The 15,892-nt window shown below is 42.0% G+C and overlaps 1 protein-coding gene across 3 annotated transcripts in view; it reads right to left on the bottom strand.

The window, feature by feature from the left end:
- Scaper (S-phase cyclin A associated protein in the ER) overlaps positions 1 to 15,892 on the bottom strand; it is a 369,576-nt gene that overhangs the window by 35,879 nt on the left and 317,805 nt on the right. For 2 of the 3 annotated variants that reach the window (XM_016004546.3, XM_006971561.4), the window contains exons 27-28: positions 15,381 to 15,536; positions 2,528 to 2,765 (exon numbers count right to left, since the gene is read on the bottom strand). In XM_016004546.3, coding sequence (XP_015860032.1) covers positions 2,528 to 2,765; positions 15,381 to 15,536 — 394 coding nt within the window. Of the gene's footprint in view, positions 1 to 1,660; positions 1,912 to 2,527; positions 2,766 to 15,380; positions 15,537 to 15,892 lie in introns of those variants that run through there. The other variant, XM_076576323.1, reaches the window with a different exon arrangement.

Here is a 15,892-nt window from a genome sequence, read left to right on the forward strand (position 1 = left end):
GCCTAAAATTTGTAGTAGTCCTTTTGCCTCAGTTTCCAAGTATTAAGTGGAGTGTGCATTGTATATAGCTTTATGACTTCTGAAACTAGGTCATGAAAAGCCATGTGGCTGTCTGTTGTTGTTTTTTTTTTTTTTTTTTTTTTTTTTAACACTTTCTTTCCAGAAGCTTCCTTTTAGGACTTTCCCCTCAGGACTCTGACATCATAATCTTTGGAGAAGCCTATATCACATAGATAAGCTGTATATAAGTATATAAGCTGTATATAGGACTATCAGCCAGCTAGTCCTCAGGCACAGTCTTTAAGGTATCCCAGGCATCAAACATGAGCAAAAGAGCATCTAGATAATTTCAGTTCCTAGCTCCATGAAACATGCTTACCCTCCCTCCTTTTCCTCCTTCAGCATTGTGATTCTTTTGGTGGAAGTTCTGTCATCATGGAATAGAGCCAAGCCATCCTCGTGAACTAGGAAGGGCCCTCTATGAATTCTGCACTCAGGGTCTGAGATCCTAATAAAACTGATCACATTGCTATTGTTTACCCCACTAAGTTCAAGTGTTTGCTTTCAAATGCATAAAAATAACTGGATTAGTTATGTACTTTTTCATCATCCATCGTAACAAGGAAATCATTTTATTTTGGCCTAACTGATGGGAATACTACTGGACTCTATATTCTGAGGTCCTCTGATAAAAATGTCACATGCAACCAGAAGCAGGAGTTACTAACATTGTCTGGAGCAGATCTCTCTCATTTAGGTGTGCCATAAGCTACCACAACTCTGAAGACTGCAGTTAACAGCAAAGGCCACTTCAATTGCTCTGGAAGCAGAAACATTAATCCTACAGGAGGGACTTTGGCCCTTGTGATGGATAAAGGAACTCTACAAAGTACAAGCTCCAACAAAACAACTCACTAACTCCCTTTCTGAACAGAACCCTAGAAGGACATTAGTGAACTGAAGGCATGCCATCAGTTACAACAGAATTCACAGCCCACTGTCTTCACACACTGCATCTCTATAGCCCTTTCCCTCTCAGCAAGTAATTCATCTAAATTATGGGTCCATCATCTGCCAAGTTTGTTCCTTTTTTAATGAAATCACTTGACAGTTAATAAACGAATAGGGAAAGTCTATTCCTTGGGGCTTGCTCCGTTCCACAGGTTCAGTGTTTTTTGAAAATTAAATTTCCGACTTGAAAAAAGTCTGTTTTTAAGCTGACAGTGTGGTATTATAGCAAAAAGCCATTTTTTTCTTTAGCTATAAAATCAATTTATAGCGGTTTGTACAGTTATGTATAAATGACCTTTACTTTGGACACAAATCAGTTAAATCATCCATAGAGGGTTATAGCAATCAAAATAATCAATTCTGGTTCTATTTCTATAAGAAACCATTAGTTTCCTTAATATTTAAAAGTTGATGGGATGAGAATACCTTTATCTAAAGAATTCAAGACAGAAGATTTCTAAGTGGCAGTGTGGCATAGGTTATATTTAAGGAGTGGAGAGTCATGGGTAACTAGTCTTGTTTCAGCTAAATAGAACCTTTGGCAAACTATTTATTGACCAGTTTCTCCATCTGTAACACGGTACAATATCATTTTGCATAATATCTATGAGAATAAACAAGAAAGCACATGTGGAACATTTAACATGGTACTAGAAATCAGTAGCTTATTTTATTTATTGTAATCTGGGATCTCAAATGCCGGAGAAGAACCTCCCGTTATATGTACATTAAAAGATTAACTTTTTGGAGACTGGCGAGATGGCTCAGCAGTTGGGAACATGAGTTGTTCTTCTAGAGGACCCAGGTTCAATTCCTAGTACCCACATGGTGGCTAGCAACTGCCTATAACTCCAGTTCCAGGGTAGGGATTGGGGGGCATCTGATGCTCTCTTCCGGCTTCTGCTGGTGCATAGACACACATGCAGGGAAAATATAAATGAAAAGAAATAAACCTTAAACATGTTTTTAAAGAGATTAACTTTCGGGGACCAGGGAGATGATTCAGTGGGTAAAGTGCTTGCTGTGCAGGTAGGAGGACCTAAGCTCAGATTTCCAGCCCCCTGTGAAAAGCCGGCATGCCGATGAGTGTCTACAGTCCTAGTGCTGGGAGTGCAGGGATCAGGCAGATCCGGGGGCTCGCTGGCCAGCAGGTCTACCATAAGTGGTGAGCTCCAGCTTCACTGAGAGACTGTCTCAAACGAAGATATAGCTGGGCGGGGTGGCCCACACCTTTCAACCCAGTGCTCTAGAGGCAGAGGCAGGTGGAGCTCTGTAATGGGAGGCCAATTGGTCTATGTAGGAGTCCCAGCCAGGACTACATAGTGAGACTCTTTCTTTAAAAAAAAAAAAAAAAGGCAATCAATAGAGGAGAATACTCAGCATCCACCTCTAGCCTCCACATGCACACACAAGGGGACACACACGGACACACACACACACACACACACACACACACACACACACACACACACTCTTTTTTTGTTGGTTAACACCAACCTGAACCAAGGTTTTGTACCTGAAAAGCAGACAAATCCAGAACTGCGAAACTGTTGAAGAAACGTAGACTCTGAATGGCTACTTGGATAGTGTTCTGGGTGTAACTCTCCTTGGGACTGGTAGTGCTGGGGTCTGAGATGGTGCCATGGAAGAGGATACAGTAGAGCATGTGGAGAACTCCAGCCAAGTCTGTAGCCTGAAGAGCAGCTGTCAGCCCTGTGGGATCCTGGTGATTATTGTCAAATATGCTGTGAGACCTGACAAAGAGACACACAACTCTGAGAAAAACCTAGTTAAAGGATGTTAGTGTTTTTATAGGTTAAATGGAACACAAAGAGCAAACCATCAAAAGCAAATCATCTGAGTTGTGTAATGATGTAACAAGAGACCTCTAGAAACAAATGTAGCCCTCCCTACTAAGTATACTGTGGGGCTTCCCTTTCTTTCCCCTGGGAGACCAGCCTGCTGCTGAAGTGGTAACTGAGCACCATGCAGTTGGTGCCCTTCCCACACTTGGCAGCCTAGGATACCCCCACTATCTCTGGTACCTACATCTGGACAAACTGCACAGTTTCTGTGAGAGCTTTATGGACTCAGAGATCCAGGACACTGTAGTTTCCTTTTCTGGATCTACATAGGGAATCTTCTCAGGGGAAGCAGCTACCAGGAAAACGCGGGCCCTTAAACACCTGCAGTAAGTCCACACACTGAAGGGAGATGCTTCAGCTGCTTTGTAGGCACTGTTCCAGAATAAAAAAATATTAGCAGGATAGGTTGTGGAGGCCATAGCCCCCAAAACAACCAGATTAGGTCTACATAGATCATTATGAAGTCAACTTATAACCGAGGCGTGCAGCTTTACTGATGAGACAGAAAAGGCAATTCAGTGGTAAATGGATTTTTAAAATCAACAGTGAGACAGCAAGGTTTTGCTAAATCTATCTATTCCTGAACTAAGGCATACAAAGCACGTAGGGACCAGAGCATGCAGTCAAAGCATATACAGTGGCCAAGTATTCATTCACCTCCCCATCCCCAGCTTCTAGCTAGGAACAGACTACTCCTTGCCTCACTGTGGAGTACTTGATGGAGCCCTTCCTTATTCACTCTGGCACAGGGTGATTCCCCTAGCTGTTGAGCACATGGCACACTCATAGCTAGCAGGCTGCAGATGGGCACCTTTGTCACCATACTTGGAAAGAATTCTCACTTTTACTTTACTGGGTCTGAGGAGATGCAAGTTTGAGGTGTGATAGACGGGACAAACCTTAATGTTTCTCAGTGCTGTTCCAAGTGGGTCAGATGTCGCTTTTTTCATGGGACCTGGCTATTTCTCTGGGAAGGTGCAGGCTCTGCTCAGTGTCTTTCTTTAATACTATATCATCTGTACAGCCCTCAGCAGAAGTGCCCATGCTACTCTACAGCCATGCAATGACATCCTTCTCAGTTCTTAAGAGCAACAGGTATTCGTCTACCATTTGTCATCCCTTCAAGCTGGAATGGAGGTAGGAGAGAGGTGGTAAAGAACTGAGAGGATTGGCTGGTGAGTTTCTAGTACCTTATCTAAAGAGATTGTCTTATTCATTTTAATTTGGTAGTGGCATTGAAGTAGTTTTACTGATAACATTAGTTAGCATTTATGTCTCAGATATATTCTGTTTCTGATATTGCTCAGAACACAATCATAGAACACAACAAATCCTTGTCATCCTTGTGTTCTCACGGAATTCTATTACCTCATATACATAGCAGGGTCTTCTCAGTTGGTAGGGTTGGTACTATCCTCATGAATGGTGTGCACTGCATAACAACTACAACCTAAAGCAAATCACATGAGCTTCCTAAGGAGCAGAGGCAGGGGCATGACACAGGCCATATTACTTGTGCTCTGCCCAAGGACCAAAAACATCCACATAGAACAGGAAGTGATTCCTTATTTTCTCTCTGCCTTTTCTTTAGTCAGAATTTGCTATCAATTGACTATTGTTAAATACAATGCAATTTTGTGTCATCATAAGATCTTTTGTAGTATGTTACTTAATAAAGATTCAAGTTTGGAAAAGGACTTTTATTTTCCCAAAAAGGTACATTTGGAACACTTTTTACAAACTTTTTTTTTTTTTTTTAGTGAATATCAATTGGTTCTTACTTCCTGCCATTAAAGTTGAAAGAATTAGGGGTCAGACCTTAACTACAGACATGAGAAGAGATTAATTTGTCTGCTATTATTATATAGGTTCTGAAAAGAGACCCGTGTTTGGAATCAGCTGACTACCTATTCAAACAGGCTAAATCAGAAAGCAGTTCTCCCTAAAACTAATTTGTTTGTTTGTTTAAGACAGGGTTTCTCCGTGTAACAGCCCTGGCTGTCCTGGAACTCACTCTGTAGACCAGGCTGGCCTTGAACTCAGAGATCCACCTGCCTCTATCTCCTGAGTGCTGGGATTAAAGGTGTGTGCCACCATGCCCGGTCCTAAAAGGAATTCTTAACTGGCTTTCAGAAGCTGAGGATGTGTGACACTTGCTGGTGACAAGAGTGTCACTCCTCGGACTCTGAATGCTGACTCCCCCTCACTAAGCCTGCTGTTTTCGACAGATTAGCATATTCTAACACAGACATTCAGGAATACAGCTTCATTGCTAAGAACTTTGTCATAACCTTTTTTAGCAATTACTAGACGACATGAATTTTTTATTTTTTTTCCAAAGAATAAATGCAAAAAGCCAATCAGCCAAACAAACAAAAACAAAACAAAACTCAAACAAAAAGCTTCAGGAGAAGGTCACCAGCAGTGCTTCTCCTGAAGTTTGGGCACGAGGACTGACCTTACAGCTAATAAAACAGCAGTCTTTGGAATATTCTCCTAAGAAAATAAATGTGTTGGCTCAGGAAAATCAGCCAAGCATTCAGGGACTGAGATGTGGAAACGATTAAAAAATGCACATGATACTGCTTTGAGGAAAAGTATATTTCCCTTAAAGTGAACTCATGGAGTATAAAATGGCTGTGAGGGCTTGTGTGGCTCTTGCCTTCCATGGATTAATGCAGACCTGAATGGACATTGGAAAATATTAACTTTAATTTTTTAAATCAATCAATCAATCAATCAATCAATCAATTTGTGTATGTACATGTGTATGTGTACTATAACACACATGTGGAGATCAGAGGACAACTTGTGGGAGTCAGTTTTCTCTTCTACCATGTGGGTCCCAAGGATCAGGATCAGGTTGTCAGGCTTGGAGGCAAATGACTTTAACTGCTGAGCTATCTCTCTGATTCAATGTTTACTTCTGATTTAGCCCAAAATAAAGATTAGCCCATCAACAGGCTCCTGGCTCCTGTTGAGTCTTAACTCTTAGTTATAATCTCTTTAACACAACATGTTTATAGTAAAAGGCTTTATGTATATTATGCATGCATTATAAAGTTCTCCTTTTTTTTTTTTTTTTTAGTTTAGTTTTTCGAAACAGGGTTTCTCTGTGTAGCTTTGTGCCTTTCCTGGAACTCACTCTGTAAACCAGGCTGGCCTCGAACTCACAAAGATTCACCTGCCTCTACCTCCCTAGTGCTGGGATTAAAGGCGTGCGCCACCACCGCCCCGGCTAGTTCTCCTTAAAATATATTATGTTATTAAGGAAAAAAAGGACATGAAGTTGTGGAGGGGGCAGGAAATTAGGGATGGATCAGGGAGGAGTTGAGAGTTGGAGTAGGGGTGAAAAAACAAATAAAATACTTGTATGTAATTCTCAAAAATTAATAAAAATATTTTAAAAATACACAAAAGATTAAAAATCAGATGTGAAGTTTTGTATAGCACACTTTAAAATTTAAAAACTCTTCAATTTTTACCAGATTTTAAGATATTTTTATTTGGAGACTTATTGAAGACTAGAGATTTTAGTGAGATATTTATTTGTATTCACTAAAACTAGATTTGAATGAGAGTAAGTATAACTGGGCTATCATTAATGCCGTATAGCACCTGAAATCTAACAATGCTTTTTTTTTTTTGGTTTGTTTGTTTGTTTGTTTGAGACAGGGTTTCTCTGCTTAATAGCCCTGGCCATCCTGGAACTCACTTTGTAGACAAGGCTGGCCTGGAACTCACAGATATCTGCCTGCCTCTGCCTCCTGAGTGCTGGGATTAAAGGCGTGCGCCACCACACCAGGCTCAACACTGCTTTATAGGCGCGTATAGTTAGGTAAAAAAGCAGCAGTTTGCATGAGCATGAATCATAGGCCATCCGTTACATAACTGGCCTCCACTAGCCTAAAACAACAGTATGGGAGGGTGTAGTTCTAGACTCTGTAACTCCTTCCCTCCCATTTGTTCCTAGTTTGTCTATATTCATCTTCCTGGTTTACAGCATCCATGCTTCTCTCCTGTGGGGCTAATGACCATTTACACTGTTCTCATAGCTTCCAGGATTTTGCTTCATTCATCCTTTACTTCTAGAATCTCTAAGGCATCTTGTGAACCTTTCATTTCAGCTCTGAAACCATAAGACAGAATTTATCAGTATGCACAGTATTGGTGTGGAGTGGATTAAGTTTGTGTTTGCCCTGGTGATGGGTGAGAATTTCACTGCACAAGAGGAAGTGAATTATTTCTCAGCAGAATTCTAGCTTTTAGCTCTTAGATCTTGGGATATTCCAAGAACGCCAACACTTATCTAGTGACATCATCATTTACTATGCTTTGTGTGAGCACAAAACAAATGATGCTCTCTCGGGTACTCTGCTCAAAAGCCAAAGTGCCAGTGCTCCAATACAATGAACACTGAGAACTAAAAGGCAAGAAAGACCCCTGAACTGGAGGAGGCTGCAGTTCAGTAATGGTGCAGTCTATCAGCTCCCTATTGCTGGTAGAACCAACTGTTACAACCTAGTGGCTACAAATAATATAAATGGAGCATTTTATAGTCCTGGAGGTTGTGTTCAAGTTCCCTCAGGGACTGCAGGGCAGAGGGATGCTTCCTGACCTTTCCCAGCTTGGATAGAACACTCAGACCTCTAAGGTCCACAGTACAGCATCTTCATATCTTTTGAATACACATGTCTGCCAGATGCCAGCTTCAGGCATTTTGGTGGTGTCCTTGCATGGAGGATTTGAGCTTCTTTGTGTGGTGGCTGGGCTCTGGCTGAGCCCAGAAGTGGGGGAGTGAAGAACAACAGGCCCAGTGCTGTCCAGGGAAAATGAGGGGACTGGAAGGGGAAGGAGATGCCTCCAGGGAGAGAAGGCAGCTCAGGGTGACTGACTGGGACCAGTTCAGATCTTGGAAGCACACAACAGGGATGCTGTACAACAATGCCTCTCATGTGAGATACGTGGACCTCCTTAGTTTCAATTTTTGTACTGAAAACAACAAAGGGTCCTAGTTTTGGCTCGTCTGATCTTTCTGATTTCCAGATGGGCCACAGAGGATCTGCCATAGCCTCTGCTGCCTTGCCAGGTAAAGGCTGAGTAACTGGGGAACAACTGTCCTAAGGGGCTCTCGGATAACCACAGCCCTTCCTCACAGAGCTTTTGGGCTCCCATTCTTGCTTTTTTAATCCATACTTCATAGAGCATAAAAACGCTTTTTTTCCTTTACTTTTTTTTTTGGTTTTTCGAGACAGGGTTTCTCTGTGTAGTTTTGGTGCCTGTCCTGGAACTCACTCTGTAGATCAGGCTGCCTGGCTCTGCCTCCTGAGTGCTAGGATCAAAGGCGTGTGTCACCGCCGCCCAGCTCTCCTTTATTTTTAAAGTCATTCTTCTGTTTAAAAACTTCCAATTGGTTTCCCATCAAGCTTAGAATGAAATTCAAATTTCTGATCCTCCCCCACCTTTTTTCTTTTCTTTTCTTTCTTTTTTTTTTTTTTTTTTTTTTTTTTTGAGACAGGGTTTCTCTGTGTTGCCCTGGTTGTCCTAGAACTTGCTCTGCAGACCACACTGGTCTCAGACTCACAGAGGTCTGCCTGCCTCTGCCTCTTAAGTGCTGGGACTAAAGGTGTGTGCCACCATGCCTGGCAAAACTCAGATTTCTTTCTTCTCTCTCTCTCTCTCTCTCTCTCTCTCTCTCTCTCTCTCTCTCTCTCTCTTTTTTGTTTTTTTTCGAGACAGGGTTTCTCTGTGTAGTTTTGGTTCCTGTCCTGGATCTTGCTCTGTAGACCAGGTTGGCCTTGAACTCACAGAGATCCACCTGGCTCTGCCTCCTAAGTGCTGGGATTAAAGGCGTGCCACCCCCACGCCCACCCCCGGCAAAACTCAGCTTTCTAATGTGTGTCTTCCTCATCTCCTGGCCCTTTCTTCATCTCCTATCACTTTCTTGCTCATCAAATTCAGCACTAGTTTTGACTCTGGAACACAGCAAATCAGGCAGGACCTTGCCATTCTTTTCAACCAGAATATTCTTCCCTTGGATCTTTTCATGGCTGGTCCTTTGAAGATACAATTTCATTACCCCAGAGAAGTCTTCTCTGACAGACATGTGAATGAGAGCTTAGATGGCCTCTAGTTTTCAAGTCTCCCAAGGGCCTAGGCATTGTACAATAAAGATGACTCATCTTTCCCTGTACCTTGACAGAATTCCTGACCTACAAAATCTGTGAGACTTTGGAATAATTTGTTACACTGCCATAGCAATGAACTAGAATAGAGAGAAGCAAATCAAAAGGAAATGTGAGGTTACAGACATTTAAGGAGAAAGGCAGGACCAGTTCAGTCTGTATGTCAGCAAGGAATGAGCTGGACTACCATAAGCAGCAGCCTGGTGTGAGGGGATACTGTTTAAGTCTCAGAAACCCATCAGTGGTAGAACTGGACCTGTAGTAAGTAATGATCCCCATGCCATTAGATATATCCAAATTGAAAATGACAAGCAAGGTCATTAAAAAGACTCACATCTTATTGCAAAACTGGGTGATTGAAGGTTCTTTTCAATCAACAGAATATGGTGGTAGATTACCTGGTGCTGTGGGATAATGCTTTTGTATACTGGTTTAATAAAACACTGATTGGTCAGTAGCCAGGCAGGAAGTATAGGTAGGATAAGCAGACAAGGAGAATTCTGGGAAGAGGAAGGCTGAGTCAGGAGATGCCAGCCTGCTGTCCAGGGAGCAGCATGTAATGGCACACAGGTAAAGGCACAGAACATGTGGCGACATAGAGATTAACAGAAATGGGCTGAGTTTAAGTATAAGAGCTGGTTAGTCATAAGCCTGAGCTAATGGCTGAACAGTTTTAATTAATATAAGCCTCTGTGTGTTTACTTGGGTCTGAGTGGCTGCAAACTGGGTGGGATACAGGAAAACTTTAGCTACAACCTGGGGTATGCAAAGAAATGACCAATGATGATAAGTCTGGAGCTGGATGCCTCAGAGGCTGGTAAAACCACACACACATTTTCTTTCTCTTTTGCTTAAGATGCTATTAATGGTCACACTCACTTTTTTCCTTCTCTCCAATACGTCATTCATATGGTACTTGTCAATGTTTCAAAATTTGGTTTTTAGCAGTCCATGTTTCTGCTCAAAGACTATTAATGACACTATTGTCCCCACAAAATACCAGAAAATAATTTATAGTTTTACATTTTAACCTTATCATCATCTGTGAGGCATTACAATCACCACCAAACATGTCAAAGTTCAGCTAAAGTATTGTATTTGTTATTCATGTTTTTCTGATTTTATATCTTTGCTTATGCTACTTTTTTTTCCTGTATATATTTACCTCCACTCTATATGGTATTATTATTTCCATTTTTTAGGGGTGGGGACTAATTTTTAGGTATTCCAGAAAATATCTAGCCCTTATAAACTCACAGTAACCTCCCCCTCTCCTGAACTCTGCTGCTGCTGCTGATAGTGGCCAACACTTATTAGGCATTTACACGTGCCAGACAGCCTGCCAAGTGCTTGTATACAAGTACTGCATTCTAACGTCTTTCTCACGTCTTTTATCGTGGATATTTGTATATGTTTCTTCCTTTTCCTCCTAACTTACCAGGTCTTTGAGGACATAAGAGGAGCACTGAGTCATTTCTGCTTTCTCCCAAGTCTAGCATAGGACCTGGCATGGAACAAGTGCTACATAAATATTTGTTCAATGAATGAATGGATAGGTAGGGAAGCAGAATTAAAAGTTTACCTTTGTTTGAACAAATGGTTTGGAAGCATCCTTAAACACTTGAGAGGCACTCATTTATATCCCCATAATTAATGGGCTAAATTATAAATCATTCTGGTCTTTTTGTGACACAGGCTTCTAGACTTGGCTACAACATATTTTGTTAGTGTAGGTTGGATATGAAAATGGAAAACATATATACATGTAACAACCAAATTCCTTTTTATAAAATGAATTTTAAATTCAGATGTCTTCTCTAGCCAATCATTATCAGCCATGTCTTCCATTCTCTCCCCTCAGAGGTGAAAGGTTCTCAAGGGTTATACTATTAACATATTTGTTTGTTTGTTTGCTCCTCTGTTGCCTCGACTACATGACTGTAGCTACAGTGATAAAGACAGAAGTCACTGCATTGTAAGTAGGAGCCGAGCTGACTGTGATTTACAAAAACTCCACTTTCTGGTCCTCTTTGTTCTGCTGAGGACTCCACACCTTATAGGAGGCTGCACCCAGCTGGTTACGGATTAGGGTGCTGCCCTGAGACCCACAACCATCCTTTTCTCTTTACTTCCTATAAGACCAAGAATGGAAAACTGATAGCCCAAAATAAACATTTCTGAAAATCCTGTTACAAATGGTTCAGTTTTGTTTAAGTGAATAATAATTATAGTTTATGAACATTTTTCATTTTAAAATTCTGTAGTAATCCTAAACTAAACCAATTCTTTCATCACATTTCCCCTTTTTACTTAAATAAGTACATGTTCATTGTTCAAAACCAAGTATAGAAACCGTGGGCCCACTTTTTCCTCCCCCACACTGAAGCATAGATTAACAGCACAAATTCTGACTCCCAAACTGTCTTTCAGAACACCTAGGTAAAAATTAGAAGATTAAGAGCACAATGGGAGAGGAGTCCAAAAGTGGACCTGCTCAATCTCCATTACAAAGGCCAGGCTGCTGGCAGACTGCAGCATGTTTACTCAAAGCCTGTGCTATCAATTAGTCTGCTTAATTATCTCAGGCTCTGCCAGTTCAAGACATAATTTTTAAAGGCCTCCGTGGCTCTTCTTTGTCCTTTATTCTGGCTACTCACAGAAGGGCTTTAAGGACAAGCTTTCCTTGACATTCTGACTCTAGTTAGTCTCTGGTAGCCAAAACAGGCATTATGTGAATTATTCCAATAAAGCAAACCACAGGTCCTATTTCTTAGACAGGGCTGTGAGATAGCATAGAAATTCTAATGCATGCAACAAAATGCTTGACTGGGTCACTGTAGATCATAGTTTAGAAATATATTTTCTATGAAGAAGGGGACCAGCATAGCTGACCTGTAAACATTAGATGTGAGCAAGTCTGAGCGGTAGAATACTCCCTGCACTGGTTTGCGGTGTTCTGGAAATGGTGGGAGACAGACTGAAGGACAGCAACAAGAGCAGGTAGATTATTTTTCCCATTCTGAGAGTAGTAGCTTATATAAACCCTACTAGAATTTCCTAGGGAAATCATATCACAGAACCACCTGGACCTATTTTTATTTCCAGAATAATCTGCTTTTGCAATAAGTCCCGCTAATAGAAATTTGCTAAGCAACTAAAGTTGGACAAAGAAATTATATTGGGGGAAATTAAGAACTCTTAGAAACTACCAAGAGTAAATCACGTATCAAACCACTTAATCTTCGCTAATTTGGAGACTGTAACATTTACTGCTCAAAAACTGCAAGTCAGAAGCCGGGGTTCATCCAGAGCCTTTCCCTCATCTCCCACACCACGAAGCCCCTTGTTATCTTACATATCTACCTTCTCTTACTGTATTTGCTCCTCTCTATTTTCACTGGATCTAGAGGCATGCAATATTTTTCATGTGGACCATGAAAAAGCCTCTTTGCTAATCCTTTGGTTGCAGCCATCTCTACACTTTTCAAGAGTGCTCATCTGGAATAGAAATTTGATCCTGTCCAAACAATTCAGTGGCAGTAGGCCCCTGTTTTCCTTTGAGCCTCACAAGAACCAACATTTAAGGAGGTCAATTAAAGGCCCCTTACTCTTCATGGTTACAGGGATATGAAGCTGAAGACAAAACACTACACAGTTTTAAATAACCATGTATTTTGACTTGGGCTGCCCCCAAAGCATATCTTTAAACAAGGATATGGGTGCACATGTATTTGTGTGAGTGTGTGTGTGTGTGTGTGTGTGTGTGTGTGTGTGTGTGTGTGTGTGTCTGTGTGAGAGAGTGTGTATGTGTGTGCTTGAGAGAGAGAGAGAGAGAGAGAGAGAGAGAGAGAGAGAGAGAGAGAGAGAGAGAGAGAGAGAAGGGCAGATGAAAAAGCTGAACAAGGAATTATTAATGAATAGGCTATTGCTGGGAACCCTGTGAGACAGTGGTGAATGTGTCTCAGAATCGTTCCACTGAAGGACAGGAAAGCTGGAGTAATATCCACTGGTTTCCTGTTCGAGGGTCACTCCTATATGCGTTAGTTCACCTGGTCTTTGGCAGAGAACATCCTCGGGTGGAGAAACAGGATTGCCTGCTTCACCATACGCTGTGCTGCATTTCCCTTCTGCTTGTCCAGCATACTTTAAGATTCAGCCTACTGATAGACAGGGTGAGGTGGGGAATGTCTTTAATCTTGGCACTGAGGAGGCAGAGGTAGACCAATCTCTGTGAGTTTGAGGCCAGCCTAGTCTACATAAGGAGTTTTAGGCCAGAGGGGCAACAAAGTGAGACCCTGTCTCAACAAAACCCCTATATTTCAGCCTATTGAAGTGCTTCTTAACCTTAGGGTGTTTTCCTTCCTTTGTGTACAGTCTCTTTTACAGTAGCTATTAATTTGTATCTAACTCCACACTAGACTCTGGGCTCCCCCAAATCAGTGTTGTTAGTACCTAATTTACATCTGGCACACGGCAAATGCTCAGTGAGGGCCACTGGATAAGATCATGATGGGACATGAAAGAAGAGAACTCTGTTTTCCATATATGTAAATGAGGAATTTTCCAGATAAATCCACGTGTTAACTTTCTGAATAATATTACATCAAGGGTAGAGATGGAAGCACCAAGGCAAAAACTGAGTCCTAATTCAAGTCAGTTTGCCTCAGTTGCTTTCCCTACTGAAATGAGACGATGAATGACCTTTGGAGTTCTTTCAGGTGTCACAGACTTCAGCTGACTGAACTGTGTAAGCACAAGGGAAAGCCCACAAACTCCACACCAACCGCATACAGAAATACTTATCGTGGGGACGGTCATTTAAATTCAGAATGAGAACAGGTGACATAGACAAAACGCTGGCACGTTTGCAAGACTGTGCACTACAGATAAAGGGCCAGGCCCCAAAGGGGTTGTCGTCTGAGGGAACACCAGGAGGACCGGAGTGGGCAGAGTGGTGGCTGTAAACTGGTGTCCATGTCCAGACAGAGCTGGTCCTGTCCCCAGACTCTCCACCGTGTTGTAGGAACCATTTCCTGACTCTGTTCTCAGAAAGGCAGACTTTGTCCCCCTCCCTGGATAGAAAGTAATCACGTGAGGAGACCCTGAACACAGGCTATCTTTGCTTCCCTGAAGTCTCAGACAGTGTTAATCTTTCTCTGAATGTCACCGAGGTGAGGGACTGGGTCAGAGTAAGGAAGATCACACGGGTTTAGGGATCCTACTTGTAACGGACTAAATCAATGTTCATTTTAGAAGAAATGCCTTTCTCATAAAACACTGTGCACGCATCACTTGCATTCTGTGTACCATGGATACAGATGCAGATTTCTTTAAGAAGTGAGATTTTGTAAGCTTCAAATAACTTGTTTTCTTTATGACAAACCTTTAAAATATTCAATGAAAGAAAATTCAAAATACAAAACGTGCCGTTAAGAATTTAATTTTAAGCAAACTTAAAATTAACTTATACTTGATTGAATATCTTTGCTATACTTCAGGGGTGTATCATATTCCAATCAAAACACCAAATCACTACTGTGAATGACTCTCCCTCAGAGAGAAAACACTCAGGAGATTCCCTGTCCTTTCTAGAGAACTGTTACTTTTAAATTTATTAATTTTATGATATGTGCCTGCTGGGCACGTGCATGCTTGGAAGTCAGAGAACAAGATTGGGAGTCAGTTCTTTCCTCCAACCCCGAGTTCTAGGGATCAAAGTCACACCACCAGGCTTCTGTGGGTTTTAACCACTGAACCATCCTGTTGGCCTGAGGATGATCGTTTCTGAGGACACCTTACAGGGTGGTGCTCAAGTCCACAGTAATCACTGGCACTTTACTTTAGCCACACTCTGAGTTATAAGTGCCTTCAGGGAGCTACATTTGTTGGCTGACTCCTTTGTGCGGTACACTGTTAGAAGGAAAAGTAGAGAAGAGCAAGTCCAAGAGAGAGCTGAAAGGAGGAGAAGACAGGACCACAGTGAGGCTGTGCTGTTCGGGGCCAACGGCCTGCTTTGGCTTGGTATATGTTTTGTTGCTGACTTACTGACTGCCAGACAAGCTCTTGGCACCTCTGGATCTCAGCAGAAGAGGAAGTGGATCATTCAGGTCTTTAGACAGTCAAGTTCACGTTCATGACCCCAGTGAAAAACAGACTCTGGTAGGAGTATGTATCCCACCCTCAGAAAAACGCAATCCATGTCACAATGTAGAAAACCAATGACAAGGGAAAGATAGGGGAGGAGCTGAGTGCATGCCACACAGCAGTGACAGTCAAAGACAGGCAACACTTAAGCGATGCTCCAACACGTGAGTCTTACCTCCCAGTGACAGCAAAGCAGAGGGCACACATCCCACGTAAGAATCCTGTGGCATGCTGCAGAAATGTGGCTATCTTGGGGTTCTCATCCACTGGGCCTTGCACTGAGAGGAAGCAGCCATGCAGTCTGTCAATCAGACCCATGTTCACCACATAGCTAGTGAGAGAGAACAGTATGTTTCAGTCTGCACAGGTGGCAATGCCTTCATCTTCCATGATACATCTTACCATATCCAAGCTTGGATCCCTCAACATGCAGACAGAACATAGGTTTGAATAAAGCTACATAAGAACCAATATTCTTAGATATAGCACTAAATAATCAGCTATTCTCTGATCATTCTTCCTGTTCTGAAGAGTCTGACAATAGGTGAAACATTTTGTAATGAGCTCTCCAGTCTTCTTTTTCCCCCCTCCAAGACAGGTTTCTCTGTGTAGCCTTGGCTGTCCTGGAACTCACTCTGTAGACCAGGCTGCCTTCGAACTCATAGAGATCCACCTGTTACTGCCTCC

The sequence above is a fragment of the Peromyscus maniculatus genome, chromosome 7 (assembly GCF_049852395.1).
Source record: "Peromyscus maniculatus bairdii isolate BWxNUB_F1_BW_parent chromosome 7, HU_Pman_BW_mat_3.1, whole genome shotgun sequence".
In the NCBI taxonomy this organism is placed as follows: Eukaryota; Metazoa; Chordata; class Mammalia; order Rodentia; family Cricetidae; genus Peromyscus; species Peromyscus maniculatus.